Source organism: Bubalus kerabau, chromosome 15 (assembly GCF_029407905.1).
Source record: "Bubalus kerabau isolate K-KA32 ecotype Philippines breed swamp buffalo chromosome 15, PCC_UOA_SB_1v2, whole genome shotgun sequence".
NCBI lineage: Eukaryota > Metazoa > Chordata > Mammalia > Artiodactyla > Bovidae > Bubalus > Bubalus kerabau.
In genome coordinates this window covers 56,502,842-56,524,070 of record NC_073638.1, presented here as the reverse complement: position 1 = coordinate 56,524,070, position 21,229 = coordinate 56,502,842, and the positions used below count along the sequence as shown (strand labels likewise).

Here is a 21,229-nt window from a genome sequence, read left to right as displayed (position 1 = left end):
GTAAAAGTATTAATTCATTTTACTGGCTCTAATGGCTTAAAACTTTTTAATGACTTCTCATTGTTCTTATAAAAAATATTCAAACTTTTATAACAAGCTGTAAGATCCATATAGTTTGGTCTCTACTTTCCACTCCTACTGTACTCACTGACTGCCCTTGCTCTCCAAACTGCTGCCACACTGGCCTAGAAGTCCCTCCCACCACGAGGTTTTTGTATCTGCTGTCCATCTACTGGACAGCTGCTGCCCTCCTCTTTGCCTAGCTCAGTCCTCTTCCTTCAGATTACAGGTTAAACAATCTTTCCTGAAGGAAAACTCCCCAACCTCCCCATTTATATGCTATCATGGCACTTTCTGTCACAGCATTTAACACTGAATAGATCTAGGTGTGATCTTTGATGAACATTATCTCCTTTGCTATGCTTAAGCTCCATGAGGACAAGGGCTTCTCCTCCAGCTGACAACTGTGTCCCTGATGTCTATGCAAAGGAAGTATACAGTAACTATTGATATTTTTTGGAAGAGAAAGAAAAAGTCAGAAAGAACCACTTTGGAGGAATTTTGTTCACCTATCAGTTTTTTTTTAAGTAGGAATTATAATTCATTCCATCTTCTGCTGTTTTAAGCCCCTTAGAGCTTGTCCAAACTCACATGGCTTGTCAGGAATCAAACTCAGGCTTGCTTTTTTTTTTAAAATAAAAGTGTACAGGTACACTGTATATGTAAATAAGGAAGAGAAAAAAGCAAGAGTGGGCCTTCTCACGAGTACAAATGTACAGTGTTTCATATATATATATATATATATATATATATATATATACACACACACACACACACATACAGGTCATCAAACCTCACTTACATAAAGGCTTATAAACCTGCAAGCAGAGGCAAAAGACTGTTTTTCACTGTCCTTTCTTGGAAAGGCCTTGCCCATATGGTGCTTTTTCACTCTACTTCCTCTTATCAGGAGTTTGTGACACATAATTAAACTGAGTTGAGCACCTCTGAGTGAAGGCATGTTAGGCTGGCATAATGATCATCTTAAAGACCAACGCCAAGTTCCTCTGACCTTCCAAAGATCAGTCCTGTGTCTGGTGGCACAAATATACTCTTCTATGGAAAGTAGCAACTCATGGCTCAGCCTGATGCCTGCTAGCATTTAACCTGTGAGGTTTGGTACATCACCTCTCTGAGCCCTCAGTTTTTTAAGTGGTAGTGGTACAAATACTTAAAAAATAGATCACCAAACTTAGACTTACAAAATAGAGCACAACTGTGCCTGGCATTTTCACATAAACAATTTCATTTAATCTTCACAATAATTCTACGGGATCAGAATTATGGAAAATGTGACTTCCTCAAGTTCATATGACGAATAAACAGAGGAGCCTGGAACTCAAAACCTAACCACTATTTCCTTTGCACCATCCCAGGTGCCTACTGAAGTCTCCTATCACAGCAGTGTATTGAAATGTATTTAAAAGCATTTTCAACTATAAAGCTCTATACATTTTTAAGGATGTTAAGTAATTTGCTACATTAGAGATGAAGAACAAGAACCTGATTAAGATTTTAAGGGTGATGAATTAATTTCCAGAAAACAACTTACTTTTAAGAGCAGTAATATTTCTGTACTTCAAAAGTTCTCAATTAAAATAATAAAAAAGAAAATGATTTAATTAAGAAATAGGCAAAGAACATTTCTCCACAGATGTATGAATGGCCAATAAACACATGAAAAAATGCTCATCATTAGCCATCAAGGAAATATGTATCAGGACCCTTCATATGTTAGCATAACTACAATTAAAATTACAGCCAGTGTTGGCCAAGACACAGAGAAATTGGAGATCTCCGACACTGCTGGCCAGAATATAAAAGGTGCAGTTACTGTAGAAAAGAGTTTGGCAGTTCTTCAAACTGTTAAAAATACTTACCACATGACCCAGACATTGCACTCCTAGATATTTACCCAAGAGAACTGAAAACTTACGTAAAACTTGTACACAAATGTTCATAATAGCATCATTCATAAGAGCCTCAAAGTAGAAACAACACAAATGCCCATCAACTGATGGATGGACAAAATGTGGTCTATCCACACAGTGGACTATTACTGAGCCACACAAAGGAATGGAGCACTGATACATGCTGCAACATGAATGAACCTTGAAAACACTACATTAAGTGAAAGAGGACAGTCATAAAAGACCACATATTACATGATTCCATTTATATGAAATGTCCAGAACAGATAAATCCATAGAGACAGAAATGATCAGAGGATACCTAGGGCCAGGGTGGTGGTGGTTTCAGGCATACAGGGTTTCTTTGGGGGGTTATACAAATGCTCTAAAATTGACCGTAGTGATGACTGCCCTATTCTAAATATACTAAAAAACCACTGACTGTGATACTTTAAATGGGTGAATGGTATGACGTGAAGTAATCTCAGTAAAACTGCTCATTTTTTTAAAGTTCTGTAATTTCACCATAAACTGCAACTGCTAGTACGAAGCATTTATCAAAGTTTCCTTTAAGCCAAACAGATTTTTCTTATCACTGCTTACAACAGTTGTTAGGGTTTTATTCATTTCGTAGCATTTGCACTGTAATCTTGGAATATCTTTCACATGGATGACGTAAACTTACATTTATGAACTTAAACATATGAAATAGTAAAAGAGCTAATGCTAAGATCTTCAGTTAAAGGATGCCTAGAGATCCATGAATGGCATTACCATCCACCCACTAAATTAAGAAACCTAAGAGCCACTCTTGTTTCTTCTTTCCTTTAGCCTTCATATCCATTTCATCAGCCAGTAACCCTGCTTGTCAACTCCATAAGGGAAGGATTTTCTGTTTATTCACTATGGTACATACCTGGTGCTTAGCCTAGCATCTGGCACACAGAAGATGCTTAATTAATATTTATCAAATAAATTGAAATTCATGCTGTCCTTCAGATTAACAGTTTTTAAAAGAAAAAAAAATTAAATCCCTCATTTGATAATTTGTTAAAATATATACTAATTTTTTAAAATGTAAACTATGGAAATTTCATCCGCCATTTTAGTTGCTGAAACATATTAAGGCTAAATTCTCAAAGGGACACAGGTATGCTATGGTACCGGAATATGCAGAAGTAGAACATAATGACTTTATTCAAGTTTGCTGTTACCTGATCCATGAATATTTAAAAGATATTTTATTTTATAAAAACTTACATCTGTAAGTAATGGACTGACCGTTAACAGAGGGCTTAACCTGGAACACATAGATAGGCTTAGAGGCCCATGAACCCCTAAAAACTGCAAAACCTAACATGTATATTGGCATGTGAGAGTTTTCACTTTTTGGTGAGAGTTCAAAGTGTCATCAGATTTTCAAAGAAGTCTATGACCCAAAAGGTTAAAAAAATTACTTAACTAGAAACAGTCACAAGTCTTTTAAACAGGAATTTGTACAATAAAATAATACCCAACAGCTCCATCTATGGGTATAAGTCATTATCATGTAGCAGAAATAAGGACAACTACAAGAAATCAGTGCATCTGTGAATGCCTGTGTTTAAATCTTCAGTGTCACTCTAGTGGGAATTTATTAACTATAGGATCACAGTTTTTTTTTTTTTTTCCCCAGATATAGATGTAAAAATTAGGAGACCATTGATGAATTCTACTTTACAGTACTTCAGCACCAAAAAATTGGGCAGTTATGCTGATATATGTATATACAGTTCAACATTTGTCAGTCTTAAAATGCTTATTTATAGTGAAATCTATATAAAACCGTTAAAAACTTTTCTATTTACATTTTTAAAAAAATGAAAAGTATAGTTTCCTTTGCCACAACTTGTCAAAACTGACTCTTACCCGTTCCCACCCTCTTACCCTTCACTCTACTTGTGACAGACAGTGATCACAAGACCCAAACATATTGCTTAAACAAATCATGTCCTAAAAAGGTAGAATGCTTAAAAACATTACATTTAGAACTGTAAATGAACTTTTTATACATTTCAAAGGGGGTTAAACAAAGGTATGTAAAAGTTATTTTCAAAGTCTCAGTCCAACATGAATGTGCAATTTCAGTGTTAAGATAGCATCATATGAATAATTTGTTTTCCTGAACATAACTGAACATTTCCTTTGGACTAGAAAATATTTCTATTCCTCTGTTTCACAATGAAACATTTTCTCATAAGTTTTCTTAAAGGAGAAAGGGGGAGGGGGTGGGAGGTGGAAAGGGTAGACAATCCTGGCTTACAGGAAATTTGTCAGAAGGAATATGGCCTGCTTTGAAATGTTTACATTTAAATAAATAGAAAGCAAGTGTGCTGCCTAGAGCACAAAGGAACAACAACACAATAAATTAGCATACAACTGGTGAGAATGTACAAATCACCCAAAAAAGCACTTCCCACTGGTTAGGGACCTGATTTCCACCATCTAACAAGGATTCTTTAATGCCAGTATCAAATAACTAGTTATTTTATAAAATACGAACTGTGGAGATGTAAAATGTTAACCAATTCAGCACTTGCAGGGATTTGCAAAAACATACAAGATTAAAAAAAACAAAACAAAACAAAACTATTCCTGACACACTGTTTCAAAATACAATCTATTCACATTCTCCTTTTTTGATGGTGTTTGCTCAGTAGAAACCAGTTGAAGAACATTCACAGGAAAAGTCTCTTTCCACTGCAAGACAAACTTTTCCATTAGCCGTGGTCCAACAGAGAAAGAATATCAGGTCTTATGTCACTGTAGATGTGCATCTTTTTTCTTTTTCTAAAAAAAAGTACATTCCCCTGTGAGTTTTATCTTGTTTTAAAATGCTACTCCTGCAGCAATTCTTGTTGAAACACTGCTGTTTCAGGGTCCACAGTCTAAGCATGGGCAAAGTGCTCTCTTTAGACATCAAAATACAAGGGCTTCCCTGGACACTTGGTAACCAAGTAGGTTTTAAAGTGCACTCCTGTGTCCAAAACACTAGGATCGCTCAGCAGAACTCTGAGAGGGGCTGGGTTCAGTTCCATCCTCTGTGCTACTGTCTATGTCCTGCTCCATGGCCGTCTCATCATCATCCAACTGCTGACTGGTGAAATTGTTCAGTTCAAGGAGCCCGCTCGGCTCTACGACCACGTTGGAGCTGGAGTGGCAAGGAATAGCATACTGGGGAATGGCCTGGAAGAGAAGACAGAGGAGAGAAGCTTCATGGTTAAAAAAAAGGTAACAGAAGGATGTCCTCAACAATAACAAGGAAGGAAATAAGGACACTGACATTAACTGGACAACCACTAGATGCCAGGCACTATGCTAGATGCTTAATATTATTCCCATTTTACAAATGAGGAAACTAAGACAGTAAGTGACTTAATCAAGGTCACACAGTTGGTCAGGGTTAATGCTAGGATGCCAGGATTCAAATCCAAGTCCTCTACAACGCAAAGTGATCTCTCCACTCCTTGATGGTGCCTCTTCTAACAAAGGAGGCTGAAGTCCATGCCTAATTCAAGAGACAGACTCTGAGGATATTTTTATTTGGTCATTAAGCAAATTTTAAATGTAAATGCATCAGATTTTGCTTCTGCAAGATGAATGATTAATCCACTGATACCACAATATTTTTAAGCCCTCTGGTAGTTCAAAGGTGAACTTATTTGTTTGGGTCACATAGTAACAATCTTTATTGAAGATGAGGCTAGAGAAGACAAACAGTCTTTTAAACAATGAAAGTACCAAAAGATAACCACATACTCCCTTGCCAGATTCTTTTTTTTCTCAACTTTATTATATACCTTCTTAAAAGGTATATCAGTTCATATCATACCCCTACTTAAAATTCTATAATTGTTTCCTATTGTTCATGTCTCCAGCCTTATGCCAAACTCCCTTGTACCATGGGGTGTGTGCACTAGTTCTTCCTCTCTTCCTGGAATATCCTTCCTCTAAATCTTTACATGGCTGGTTCCATTCTTATCATCTGCATCTTAGCTCAAATGCTTCAAGTAAAAGGCTTTGAGAAGCCTTCCTTCTATGAAAGGAAACCAGAGTACTGGGTCGATCCCACCCCTGACCCCTATTATGTTCTGTACATTTTCTTTATTGATTTATCATCTCTTTGTTTTCTTCTCATCCTTAGAATGTAAGATCCAAGACAGTACGAACCAGAGCACAGATCCTGACTATCTTTTTCATTGCTAGATACCCAGAACTTTGAACAGAGTCTGGCACACATTGAAACTGAAAGTCGCTCAGTCGTGTCTGACTCTTTGCGACCCCAGAGACTATACAGTCCATGGAATTCTCTGTGCCAGAATACTGGAGTGGGTAGCCTTTCCCTTCTCAAGGGGATCTTTCCAACCCAGGGATTGAACTCAGGTCTCCTGCATTGCCAACAGATTCTTAACTTTCCCAATGAATAATGTATCTTTGACATAAAGAACCCAGGAGCAAAGCTGAATATCAGCATTTGGAAAATATACCTAACCAAAACAACCTTCTACTGAGGAGAGATGCAAATTTAGTTTTAATACTATCAAGAAAATAGTGTAAGATGCCCAGGCATTGATTCTAAAGTGGTAAAGTTTTTTGTCTCCCCTCACCCTCCTGCCCTTGTTCCATACAGCTGATCGCTGTGAAAAAGTCTCTAGTGGGGTCAGAATTTTAGTTGAGCTCTAGCTGTGACTTGCTGTGGACCTCTGAATAAGTCACTTCCCTTCTTAAGCTTTAGTTTAATTTTGTGTAAAATAAGATCATTAGAAAAGATATGCTTTAAATATCCCTACAGATCTAAATTCTATGAATTCCATATACATATAGACCCCTTCAAAATAGAAGATACATTCATCTTGTGTACTCCTCTATCCTTACACCTAGCACAGTGCCTGGAACACAGAGGTCAAATAATCCATGTGGAATGAATGAATGAATAAAAGAAATATGGATTATCTGTCTACAAGGTACTTAACATTAAACATGCTGAATTTTTACAGAACATTTTTCAAGGAACTTCTGCAGACTTCCTTCACTCAAGTCAGTGGTATTTTACTGAATGAGTAAAAATCAATACTTTGGGTCAAAGCTAAGCATAACTACTGAGACCTGAAAATAAATGTTCTAACAATCTGTTAGTGATGATTATAACAACAGGAGCTATCCTTATTGAGTATTACTCTATATAGGACATTTAACCAGATATTTACTCAATCCTCAAAACAACTCTTTGAGCTGTTATTGTTTCCCCTTCATCACAGGAACAGAGGTTAACTGTTGCCCAAAGCCACAAAGTAGGTAAGGATTACGGGATTCAAATCTAGATATTTCTGACTCCAAAAGCTTGGTCCTTACTGCTGCTCTTCCCTCTGACACAGTGACACATCAACCTAGCATATAGTAAACGCTAAAAATTAGCTCAGTATTCTTGCAGAGAACCTACTCATTAGCTATCATCTTTGATACATGAAGCAAATTACATTTTAACCCCTGTTCATGAAGTATAGAAAATAATTTCCACATAAGCTATTCAAAATAATTTTCAATTTAGCAAGTATACGAACTTAAAGAACTTAAACTCCCAGGGGCCACAGTAAATTTTAGTAAAAATAGGAATAGCTATCATATATTGGGCAATCACTACAAGCCAGGTACTGTGCTAAGTGCTTCATTTCAATTTTATATACTCCTTATGTCAATCACGTAAAGTAGGCATTCCTTATTCCCATTTTACTGATGAGGAAACTAAGGCACAGTGAGGTTAAGTAGTCTTGCCCAAAGTCACACAGTGAATAAATAGCAAAGCCACGAAACCTCCTTTTCCACCAAACCCTACCTCTTCAGTGGAGAAGGGCATGGCAACCCACTCCAGTATTCTTGCCTGGAGAATTCCATGGACAGAGGAGACTGGTACAGTCCATAGCGTCGCAAAGAGTCAGACACGACTGAAGCGACTTAGCATGCAATGCTACCTCTTCAGGGGGAAAAAACATGTAACAAATCCATCTGGTCAACGGTTATTTAGTTCACTGTTTTGACAGGAACAAAATGTTTGAATAATTCAATGGCCAGATCTATTTGCACTTAAGCATTTCCCCTATACTAAAATAAATCCCATCTGGGTTAATATCGGTCAATTTGCATTCTTTCATGGCTTGGGATCACAGGAAAGGCAAAATTTACTACAGAATAGTCTAAGTCACACAATATAGTACAATAAATACTACTATCCATAGTAAATACTAGATTATCCACATTTCAATAAATCCAAATTCTCAATTAACTAAAATGTGCTGCTCTGATACCTTCCAAGCAAAAAAATGACAAATGTCAAGAAAAAAACCTGAAACCTTGCAAGGAGAGAGGGAAATAAAACACAACTTCTAAAAGCTAGTCTGGACCCAGTAACTCTTCAGTCTGGATTATATATGATAACAGATGAGTTTTAGAATGAAGGGAATGTGAGGCATAGGAAAATCTACTGTCAATGAATAATCCGTCATGTTCACTAGCCTGTACTTACCAAGACAGGAGAGTAACCATAAAAAGATTTTTCAATAATATAATGATTGAAATAAAAAACAAAGCTTTACGGTTAATCCCAAGTTAGTTATAAAATTAAATTACTAAGAAACATTCTCTTACAACATGGTTCTCTAGACATTTCAGTTAATTAAGGTTTTATAGTGCTGAAAACCATAAATTTGGATCAAGATCAAGAACTGTGTTTCTACAAGGGTCTCTAAAATTAACTTGAAATAGGAGTACAATCCAGTTATATCCCAAGAGTACAAACTACTTATACTCTGGGCAAAGACTGAGAAGCCCAAAATTTGACCTGGAAAGTTGCTGATCTTGTAGGTTGACTGCTGAGTCAACACTGGCAAGTGTGGCTTGCATCTATGAATCAAGTGGACACTGGGGCTCAGGGCCCTTGACTGTCTCTAAGGTGTACTGTTGTGATAATATCTATCAAGGACTCTGTTTCAGAAAATAATTATAAACTTGTATATTTGTAATAGGTAATAAACCAAATTTGATAATCTCTCTGCTATTTTGGCTTGACTCTTCCTGTGACATCCCAAAACACACCAAACCCACAACCCTCAAGACACCCAAGATTTCTTGTGTTCCTTCTGATTCTTACCTGGATGATAATTTCTGCTGGGCTCTCTTCAGCTTTCTTTTGGCCTACATTCTGAATACGCATGAACTGGCCTGTCGCAGGCACTCCTGGTGCATCGATTTTCCTTGTCGTTAGGGGAGGGCCAACAGCAGATGGACTTGAACAGGACTCTCTACATTTCTGTTTCTGGGGAGTGGAATTCGCCATCCCTGCCACCACCACATGGGTGGAGGGTAATGATCCTGCTTCACCAGTGAGCACACTAGTGGCAAGAGCCTTCTTTGGGGGATCCACTACCAAATGCTCTACATTTGTATCAATCTGAGCTTCCATCAAAGACATTTTCAAAATGTCTGACACTGCTGTCTTCTCAGAGGCCTGAATGGGAGATATGCTTGTAACTGGTGATGTCAACTTAGGCACAGAACTGCCACCAGTTATCTTTGTAACTGTGGGAGGCTGGCGCCCCTCAAAAGTTATCTTTGTAACAGAGGATCCTTGGGTTATAATTGGCTGCTCCACCTGAAAACAAATTGGGGTTGTGTGTGTTACAGCTACATATCTTTGAGAAAACCTATCAAACACCCCAGACAATAATGGCAAAAGAAACATTTGTGCTGTATACTAGGAAGATATTTTGAAGCTTGGTGTTTCAATAAGAGGGCTGATGGCAAAGTATCTGGTTACCTTTAAGAAAACTAGCGAAAGAGGAGGGGTCAAAAGAACCTTTGTTCAGCCAGCCAAGGTTCATAGCAGTAAAGGAAAAAAAGTCACAGCAGCCTTGTTTTCCTTGGGATTTACATCCCCACACAGTATACCTTAAACCCATCTCAAATAATTTCATATAATCTTCAGCTTTTTAAAATAAAAGTAGGGTTTTTTCAATCTTTTGCTTCAAAATACGTTTATACAAACATATTCTATATATATGTATTTATAACACACACATATACACATACATCACTCCAAAGCCACTAATTTTCCCTAATATAATTTTTTGTTTTCAATATTCACAGATAATTCCTCTGAAATCTAGAAGATAAATTTATTAACCAAATGGTGGTGGTGTAAACTACAAAGGAAGACGGTCAATGAAGCTCCTTAAAAGACTGTAGTTTACTTATTAGCATTATTGCCACAGAAACAAGAGCTTACAGGCATGGAGATAAATACTTTATGCCTAAAAAATAAAAATAATTTAGGTATATCTATGCATTATTGATCAATGCTGAAGTTATTTCATTAAAAACTGCCTGGAAATTCAAGTTCTGAGTGCTATGCTTTTTTTCTTCCTATATTAATGCGTACATTTCTTCCCTAATGTCAACCTTCTGATGGAGTAAAGTAATACCAGCGTAATGAGGCTTTTGAGTTTCCTCTTGCCAGGAGAATGCACCGCTAATCACGATAGGGTCGTGATGTTTTCATTTTTTTCCGTGAACAGAGAAGTTTAACTTTGCATGCTATCAATATTCCGTTACCTGGCTTGCCGGCTGTTTCTCTGAAGAGGCTGGGAGCGGCATTTGGCTCTGGGGGGTTTGGGGTTGCACGTAGATTTTTGGTTGGTTCGGAGCCTGCTGCAGTTTAGGGAGCTGCTGCGTGGTTTTCACTGCAAGCACCTGTACTACAGTCTGTGGGGGCTGTGCCATTAAGGTAGGAAGCTGCCTGTCTTTGGCCACCATGGGATGCTGTGTGTGCTGTACATCTGGCTTGGGCTGTGCTTGTTCTTGCTGGAGAGGGGTGAGTTTTTGATGCCTGATGGAAAGCTGGGGCATTTGCGGGAGTTTGTGCTGGAGCTGGTCTGCCTGCAGGTGGATGGTCTGCTTCTGTTTAGTCTGGAAGCACTGCAGAGTTTTCACTTGCAGCTGAGTCTGTTCCAGCTGTGGCTGGCTAAGTTTCTGCGGCTTAGCTGACTGTGACTGAGTCAGGGCAGATCGATAAAACAGACCTGTCTGAGGGTCTAAAGTGTCCATCTCTTCAACCTCGCCCTCCTCAGTTCCAAGTTCCTCGCTGTGTTTGGTAAAAGCAGTGTGACTGCTTAATGCCTAAGTAAAAAAGGCACAAAGTAAGAATGAAATAAGAAAAACACCTATATTGCTACATTTTCCTCAAATTGGAAAAGACCTGATTATGAGAATCATTCAAAATTTTCAGAAGGGAGAACCTAAGAAGACCAAAAAACTCTCAAGGTCTCTAAATCTAAAGGCAGCCTTAGATTGAGACTCTTAAAATTTCAACTCTTAAATACTGCAAAAACTGGCAAATGCACTGCAGTAAGAAAACTCTCAGAGGGCCCAGAACTTAAAAGGTAAGAAAAATAAGGATGCTTTGTAAGCACAGCACAAGATGGGAAAAGAAAAGGGTCCCTGGCTCAGGACACAGCTCCAGAGCTGTTAATCTGTCCAAAGGAAGAACGCAGCAACCCAGAAGTGAGGTATCTAGAGAAAATCCAAGGTTCAGAGACGCCCACTTGTGCTGTGCACCCATTCAGCACAGTCCAGGAGGCAGGCATTGTCTGAAGGCCATGCCCATCCCAGTCTCCACAGAGGGCCTCTTTGCTAAGGGTGGAGACGGGTGGCCAGGCCTACCAAGGTCTGAGTGATCTGCCCTCTGCCCCAGCCCTCCTCGCCCAGGTTCCACGCCCACCAGGCAATGGCTTTCACACACCCGGATCCCTCCCAGGAGGGAAGGAAACTGTGGCAGCAATAAGAGCACTCCTGTCAGGAGAAACAGAGATGGCCTGATGTCAGTTCTAACAGCGTTGGGAGGCAGCAGCAATCTTGAGTGACATGGTTAGAGCCAGCTGTCCGACCTCCCTGGGTGTCTTGAGAAAAGTCAGTCAGGACAGCCAGATGAGGGCCAGACTCCAGGCTGAGAGCTGACACCCAGCAAAATCTCTGGCCATCTGGTTTCCCTCAGTGACAGAAGATCCACCCCAATCCCATCCTTCCCACTGCTTTGTCAAATGCTACACATCTTCTTAAACTTTAAAACTTTGAGATTCAATCGAAACTCTCCCCTATCTCATAATGACCTTACATATACAGGTTTTTAATTCAACAATTTCTTCATGCCTTTCGAGTAGTTTGCCTGTAATTATGGTCAACTGCTACCAGTTGAGTAATGATAATTTATGTGGCTGCTAATGATAAGTCATGCTTAAATCTGATATTTATGATATCACTTTATAATAGAGGCAGGATTCTTTAGATTTAAATCCTGGTTCTGCCATCCAGAATAGGTTATTTAATTTCTATGGGCATGAGTTTCCTCATTTGTAAGAGGGATGATACAATCACCTTGCAGGCTCATAGCAAGAATTAAATAAGTTAAAGCATTTAAAGCTCAAAGCACAGTATCTGGCACAAAATCAATATATCAATGTATTTTTTACCTTTTCCCCATTACCCTTGGTACCACATTTCCTGTTTTATATTAATTCATTTTTCTTCCTGTTGAGTCTCTTCCTCAATTGGTCACATTCAATAAAAGAAGTCAAATAATATTTACCTAGTTATTTTTAATGTTCCCATAAGGATTCATTATGAAAGCAAAAAGTAAAACAAATGAAAAACTCAGCATCAAACAGCTTAAGGAAGCCAACTTCTATTTCATTTGAAAATCTTGCCTCAGTGATAAACCCTTCCATAACAAGAAAATACATAGAAACAGTGACCAATTCTGATATCATAGATTCATCTAGATAGCTTTGCCCTTTTGAAATGTTACGAGTTCACAGAAGATCCAAGAATACTATTTCTTAATTACTTTCTGGTGTTAAGACTCTCAGTTCATTTCCTTTACTCACCCCTCACAGATGACAAGAACTACACTAACACTCTTTAACTCAGTTATTTCCCCTCTTATAATAGGAGATGAAACTGAATCTTATTTCAGGAAGGAAGCGGCTACAGAAGGTAGAAGGAAAAAGCAGAGATACAACCTGCTGCATTATGTGGGTGATTGCTCCAGGGGAAGAAGCTGGGATGGACTTCACCACCACGGATGTCTGTGTTGCAGTCTGTGACTGAGCCACATGCTGGAGGAGGGTCCGCTGAGGCTGGGAGGGCTGTTGGGGCTGGGAGCGGTGGCTGACTGAAAATAGAGGAGGTGATGATATTTCTCCAGAAATCACCACAGCATCTGTAACCAGTAGTCATTTTAAACAACTGTCTGTGAGATTGCATCACAGAGAGAAAGTGTGGTACTAGGAGGCAGAAGACCAGAGTCTGCCCATTTATGAGCTGTGTAACTCTGAGAAAGTCACTTATCTTCTCTGAGACTCTGTGTCCTCATCTGTAAAATGGGAATAACAGAGCTATTATAAGGATGAGATGAGAAATGTATGTGGAAGCACTGTGAAAACTATTATCACAAAGGAGGAACAAATCCCTTAAAGCTATATCCTCCTGTGAGTTGTACTCTTTCTCCAGTGACCTTTACCCCATTACGGTAACAAAACAACAATCAATTTCTGCAATCAAATCCTAGACTAATATTTTTAAGGATAGTGAGACAGTGCAAGTTTTTAACCTCTTGATCCCAGTTCTAAATGTAATACAAAAACCAGAAGCATTCACTCCTTTATATACAAAAGACACTCTCTCATATCCTAAAGGTGATATGATAGGTCAAGGTGATACTACAGAAAGAAAACGGGATCAACAGTCACAACTGGATTCTGTCCCACTCTGCCACCAATCAGCTATGTGAATTTGAAGAGGACACTTAAACTCTATGTTATTAATCTCTAAAGTTCAGAGGTTTTATTTTGTTTATTTTTGTTTTTTATTGGGATAAAATTTTATTTCTTAGAAGAGGACCAAATGAAGTAATGAATTGAAAATGGTCCTTAGATTATTAAGTACCAAAATATAAAGTTAACAAAATAACAGAAAAGTTAGTGTTCTTTCATCTTCTCAAATTCAGCTCATCCAAAACAAATGAGTAAGAGTATAGTTCAGGAAATAATTCCACCTCTTAGTTTCTTGCTGGAAGGTCCCATGGAGTAAACTATACATTTAAACTACACATCTATGTTGATGCCAAACTATCCCTTTTAATCAGCCTCAATTTCAACTTTTTAAACAGTATAAATACTCAACACTTCTTATTCTACAGAGCTTTAAAAATGTCTGTAGTTACTGGAAACCAACTTTTTGAATCAGAAACAGATAAAAACAAATCTGTAAAATTAGCTAAGGATTTTGAGAATATCAAAACCTCTCAATAATCCATGGTTCTAATTCTCATATATCTTGATCTACAATTTCAAGTAGCAGTGGTTCCATACTTAGAAAAGTCATAGTCAAATGCCCAAGGATAAGATGATCACTACAAAATCAATGTAAAAGCGCCACTGTCAGTATAGAACTTTAAAACTATCTAGTGAAATACAAATAAGCTTCATTTTTATAACACATTTTATCCATATTCAAAAATGCCATTTTTCTTTCTTTTTTTTTTTTTTTGAACATTTTTCTAATATTTATTTATTTGGCTGCACTGGGTCCCAGTACTGCATGCAGGATCCTTGATCCTCGTTGTAGCATGCAGGATCTTTTTAGTTGCAGCATGTGAGATCTAGTTCCCTGACCAGGAATTAAACTCAGGCCTCCTACATTGGAAGCTCAGAGTGTCTGCCACTGGACCACCAAGGAAGTCCCACAGTGCAGTTTTTCTATTGTTGCTATATATATGCCTACATGTGGTGTGAGGTTACAGGCAGCAGCACCAGCACTCTTTTATAAATGCACTATAGTATCTTACTGCATTTCACAATAAGCTTTATATATACATTTTAAATTATATGAGTTAATACAATCTTCCATATGTGCTCAACGAAACTGGAAAAAAGGGAGTCATGGTTTGTATTAAAATAACAAATACTTAAATCATTTATAGTACAACTGAGTAAGAGAAAAAACAAATCATATTAATAATATTAAAACTAAGCAAGCAAATCAATGAAGCTTTTTACTGATAGAAGCATCATCAGAAATGAATGACATTTGAAAAATAATATATATAATTTCTGATGAAATTATCAGATTATATGGAACATTTTTACTGCCCACACTAATATTCATAATTATTACATTTATTAAGAAATGAAGTAGATTTCACAGATGATCAACTGAAACCATTTAAGAATAATCCTCAAGATACTATAAATTCAAAATACTAAAATCTCTTCATAGTAATTCTCCAGAGTGCAGGTAAGTTAAAGAAAAATAACATCCACTGCAGAATAATACAAGAGGGTCAGGAAGTTGGCTGTGAAGTTAAAAAAAAAAAAACAACACTCAGTGAGGCTGAAGATATGATGGGAGAAGATTATAGAAGGGAGGTCACAGAGTAGGTATTTGGAAAACAGCTGAAGTGACCTTTAACTGGGCCATGTAAACACCATAAAACAGTCACTTATTTCTTTAAACAACTCTTATTTTTCCAATGTCAGACTGCTCATTTCTGAGAAAGAATCCCACTACTCTGCAAAAGGAAAGTCTCTCTCCCTTTTACTGAGTAGAGCTTACCTTTCCTCTACCAGATCAGAGTAGAGCGCATCCATTAAGTGGTTTGCCCCCAAAACAATCATCTTTTATCTTCAGTTACTTTTACTACAAATGGATGCACACCACTTACCTAGAAGGGGAAAAGCAACCTCTGTCCCCTCATCAGTGCGTTCTGAAAAGGATAAGTAAGGGAAGATATCATAGGTCTTTTTATCTATTTACCGTTTGATAATCTAGTCTATCCCCAGAGGTTATTATTGATTTTCCCAACATACTGCCCTCTGCTTTTTGCTAAGTATCTCTAAAGAAAGATGCGAGATAGCTTTACATAATTTTTAATTGGATTTTCCCTTTTGGCAATTTTAATCCATTAGTCTTAACAATATCTCCCAAAATTATGCCAAAAAATTCCCTTTCCACTTTGGTATTTACATCCTTCAAATATTTGCAACTTTTTGTTCTCTTATGCTTAAGAAAATAGAAGACAGGTGTTCTTTATATACTGCCTCATAAGTCATCTCTCCTAAGCCCTAATTATTCATGTTACTACTCTCTGAACTCCTCCAAATCTCAAAGTAACAGAGGGCCCAAAACAGAAAGCAGTATTCCAGGTGTGGTCTCACCAGAATATGAACGAACTTATTATCCTTCCTGCTCCACTTCTCTACATATGCCATCCAAAAACATCATCAGTGTTTTTGCTGCCAGACCACATAAATACCTAATGTGTTTTCCATCACAACTCTTAACTATTTACAAGGATTTAAAATTTTCCACATTTTTTTCTTTACATTAAAAATGGGGAGAAGGGTTGGATTTTATACTTTCTTTCACCCTTGACCCACCTCCCCTTCCCAAAACTAAAAAATTCAAATGTATATGAGTATTTATTCCCCCATAAAAGATATTCTATCCTCTCGCTACCGGTGCTGCCTGATGTTCACAGATATTCTTTAAGGCCAACTACAGTTTTATATTACTTGCAAACTTTGTAAAATCTATCAATTTTCTCCCTCTAATCATTAAAGGCAGGGTAAATCCCAAAGACAATGTGAATCTGCTCTCAGAGAAAACTGGATGAGATCGAGAAATATAAAAAATATATTTTCCCCCAATCATCACATGAAATCCAGAAAGGTAGCACTCCTACCTTAATACTACTTTTTAAAAGGACACCTACCAGTAGTGATGTATTCAGCAACTAGTTCTGACTCTACCACCGCAATTGATGGACTTTCAGGAGAATGTCTCTTTTCCTGGGTCATCTGAATAGGCACTGCCATTTGACTTAGGTCAATAGTGGGTTGTCTTGGTTTAGATTCCAATTTTTCCTTCACTGTATAAAAAAGTCAGGGGAAAAATTAACTTTATTATAAACAAGTACTAAAACCAGAGTTGTCCATGGAAAAATGAACAAGACCTCTGGGGTGCCACATGGGCAGTGACTAAGAAGATAGGAAGTTGAAAACAAAAGCGCAGACTACTGGATGGCTATAGAGTGCACAACTTGTGCAAGCATACTCAGTAGCACAGCAAGAACACATAGGCGTTCAGACTAAAATCTGCCCCCTATTATCACTAGGCCAAACAACTGGACCTGTTCCCCTTGTACATACAGCCCTTTAGAACACTTCCTTTACCCTTAGTCAAGGCAGTACCTGGTACTCTTCAGTTCACCAACCTGAAAACAAAGGGTGAGTAAGCACTACTTAGCATTATTTGCTCCAGGACACAACTGCCCGGAAGAGCACAACACAGTGACCAGTTTAATTTGATCTATTAAAAATTCAAGATAATTCCCCAAGAAATGTTACATTTTTATGGCTCTTGAAGAATAAAAATATTCATTGTTAGGAAAATATGTTCCTGCAAAAATGTCTATGGAATGGTCTGGAATCAAGAATGGTTTCCATGGATAGAATAACTTTCTAAATTATCACTTTTTCTACAAAATTATTTGGTTTCCACCCTCTATAAGGCATTAACGGAAATAGTTGAGTATGTTAAAGACAAGAAGCTAAGGAAATGCCTAAGCCAAAAATAACACCAATAAAAAAATCAAAGACTTAAAATAAATGCTAGTATTCTTTGGGTAGTGTAGAGTGGATGTTACAACAAACAGTAAGAAATTAAATCCAGTAAGCAATCATTCAGATTATTCTCACCAAGCATAAAATGTGATAAAATCAAGATAATCATTTAAAGAAAGTAAAACAAAACCAAAGGAATACAAAAGTCACCCCACAAGTAGAGAGGACACTGAATTGGGAATCAAAAGACATGGAATCTCACTCTGCCACTAGCCAACTGGATAACCTCTCTAGGTCTCAGTATGTTTATTCATAATGAAACGAATGGACGAGATCATCACTAAGGTCCCCTAAGAACTCTGACAATATCTGATCTATTATAATAGAAAAGTCAGTATAACTAACACAGTTTTGCCTAGAGTTTATAGAAGATATATGGTAACTGGAAATACCGATTGGATCTTGCTAAATGAGAACAGCTTTGCATGGAAGCTCAGGTTGTTAAAATTATACAAAGAAGTATGAAGATAAAAAAACAAATTAGAATGTTAGCAAGGCCCTTAATGTTTTATGACCACAAAACTGCTCCACCAATATCAAGCAGGATGGCAGGGGCCCTCCAATTTGCCTTCTACTATTCTTGAATAGAATTGGCAAATGTACTGCATTTATCTTTGTGCTTAGAAATCGATAGACCTACTCCTTTCTGGTGACAAAAGGCAACAGGATTGTCCACTTTAAGCTGGAGAGAGAGCAGAAAAGAACTGTGCTGTTTTTTCTTCTTTCTTCTGATAGAAATGATAGACTACAGTCTGTCTATCCTTCAGTACTCCTGTGAACATCTTAATGAACTGACAAGTAAACAGACTGAACCAATGATTATAGACAAGTCCAGAGGGGGGAAATGTGCTCAAATAGTAACAAAGAAAATATAACAGTAGTAGTACTTTAGCACAACCCATCTCTAGAGAAAACATGCTTCATTCAGCTGAGCATGTGAATTCATACCTGTTGTCTGTTGGAGTTCTAACAGAGCTTTGATTGTTGAAGTAGCTGATTGTGATTCACTGGATACATCCTGATAAATTATGGTGGGGCTAGTCTCCATTGCAATCTCATGTTCTGACCAATCCTGACGCCGGGAAGCAATTACATGAACTACAGGCTGGGAATCTGTTTTATATTAGTTAAAAAAAAAAAACCCTATAAACAAAGTTTCTCTTAAAAAAAAAAAAAACAAAAAAACAATTTGTTCTTTTTAAAAAATCTTTGTTTTACTACAAACTTCATGCTTTATCTCCCCAAAAAGACTGTAAGCTCCCAGAGGGCATAATGTCTTTCATGTCTATATTCACGTATTCATTCATTGATTGATTCAACAGACTGGGCACCTATGTGCCAGTCTACATTTGGCACTGAGGATATAAAAGAGCTCACAGAATAATCAAAGGATGCTCAAGAAGCACACAATCTGGTTGGAGAGACAGACATGTAAAGAGACAAATTACAATTCAATGCTATAACTGCTATGATAAATAGGTGTGCATTTCTGTAGGTGGGTGCATGTCCACGTACCATAAGAACGAAATGCAGTATGAGTCTTATTTTCCCCAATGCACCTAAAAATGTGTTCTGTAGTACAACCTGAGCATTCAGTCAACACTTACTGGAATTACTGAAAGGAAATCCTGTCCACTGACAAGAAAAATGGATAAATGATCTAGAAGCCGCATGATATAATAGGATACATATAACATTCAGAATTCAAAGTCTTAGGTTACAGTCCCAGCTCTAGCAATTACCAGCAAGTTGATTCTTTGGGTCTTAGTATCATTATTTCTAAAATGGCAACACTAAAATTACCTCTCTAGCTCACAGGATTTCTGAGGATATAATGAAATAATATATGTAAAAGAGCTTTATAAACTATGAAGGACAATAGAAATGCTTTATTTTTGTTGTTGTTGTTCTGGTTGTGGCCTGAAAATTTCTCAATTCTAAGCCTTTTTGTTAATTTCAAAATAAATTATAGCCCTAACTAACTCAAGGCTTATTATATTCATGCTATATAAGCATGCATGTAAATATTAGACACATAAAATCAAACAACAAATTATTTGAGTTTTCCATCTACAGAATAAGTAGATGGAATAAGTAGTATAAGTGTAGTATACTACACTATTGTTAAGTTCCTAAACTCCTTGGTCCAAGATACCACACAGAAATTACATAGGCTATAAAAGCATGACTCCTACTCCCAAGTTTAGATTCTAATGGAGGAGACATAAAACGTGTGTGTGTGTGTGTGTGTGTGTGTAGCTTTGTACCCTGAGATAAAGTCAAATGATTAGGGCAATTATATAATAGAAAGAAAAAGACTACTATGAGTTGGAATGGTCAGTGAAAGTATCACAGAAAATAATTCATGCAGCCCCAAAACCAAGAATAAGTACAACTTAAGTTCACCCTTCTATGAATTTTATAGTTTTGAAAACCACAAAGTTGTTCAAAAAGGTTGAAGCAGCAGGAATGACTCTTCAAAAACAAAACAAAACCAAAAAAGCTATCTTCCCCCAAAAACAAAATCAATATACAAAATATCTGGAGTTTTTATTTACCATAAAAACAAAACTGTGTTTCTGCTCCCTACCTTATCCTCTAAACTCTAGGTAGACTATATGCCACACCAGGGATGTACAATTTCCATTAAACTTTCAAAAAAAATCTAGATGATTGAAGAACAATATCATGTAGTAATATCAAAAGCCATGTGAGGCCTACAGCAGTTTTTCTTTACTAATTCTAAGAGCATATGTAAGAAATTAAACTTAAAGAAAACTGATTATATTAGGGAATCATTCATTTTATATAAACTTAGTTCTCAATTTTAAGACTCTCTCATGATGCTATAAGTACCCCTTGGTTAGGTGCAAGGACCTATAGGCAAAGAATGACTTTGCAACCCAACTCTGTAAAATACACATATTAACTACCCAGAAGAAAGCAAAAACTGCATTGGTAGAGAGATAAGGTAACACAAGACTGAAAAAGAACACACATTTCTACAAGGAGCACCTAATCCAACACATCATCCCACATAACAGCATCCCATAGGGACTGGGGAGACTGGTTTTTCTCTTTTTGCCCATATACACAAAAAGTGCAGCTGACCACACAAAGCGTCAGTGCAGCAACCACAATGGCTGTGACACAGAGTGGGTGTGAACCTAAACATCAAAAACATTCCTTGAGTGATTTTCCTCTAGCTTAGACTAGATCAATCTACTGCCTACCAAATCTGACGCTGAGGTCTGAGTGTAATGACTGAGACAGCAGGAGCCTGATACAACAGTTCCATTTGATTATGCAGTGTGCATCCATCCAGACTTTCCTACCTCTCTTGGGGATGGTGGCCTACTGACCCTCAGATATCCTTCCCCATAGGTCATTTAACAAGTATTTACCGGGCATATACTGTATGTTATGTACTAGAGATACACACTATACTGTTATATCCAAAGGCAGATTCAGGCATCTCTATGGAAGAATGTC

General features: G+C 37.4%; 1 protein-coding gene across 12 annotated transcripts in view; it reads right to left on the bottom strand.

Moving 5' to 3' along the window:
* Positions 1–917: 917 nt before the first annotated feature.
* Positions 918–21,229, bottom strand: part of EMSY (EMSY transcriptional repressor, BRCA2 interacting) — an 83,160-nt gene continuing 62,848 nt past the window's right edge. For 4 of the 12 annotated variants that reach the window (XM_055549135.1, XM_055549141.1, XM_055549145.1 and 1 more), the window contains 7 exons: positions 18,686–18,850; positions 16,828–16,983; positions 15,778–15,819; positions 13,076–13,275; positions 10,614–11,177; positions 9,154–9,654; positions 918–5,195 (listed from right to left, as the gene is read on the bottom strand). In XM_055549135.1, coding sequence (XP_055405110.1) covers positions 5,001–5,195; positions 9,154–9,654; positions 10,614–11,177; positions 13,076–13,275; positions 15,778–15,819; positions 16,828–16,983; positions 18,686–18,850 — 1,823 coding nt within the window. In that variant the 3' untranslated portion in view covers positions 918–5,000. The remainder of the gene's footprint in view (positions 5,196–9,153; positions 9,655–10,613; positions 11,178–13,075; positions 13,276–15,777; positions 15,820–16,827; positions 16,984–18,685; positions 18,851–21,229) is intronic. The other 8 variants (XM_055549134.1, XM_055549136.1, XM_055549137.1 and 5 more) reach the window with 6 other exon arrangements.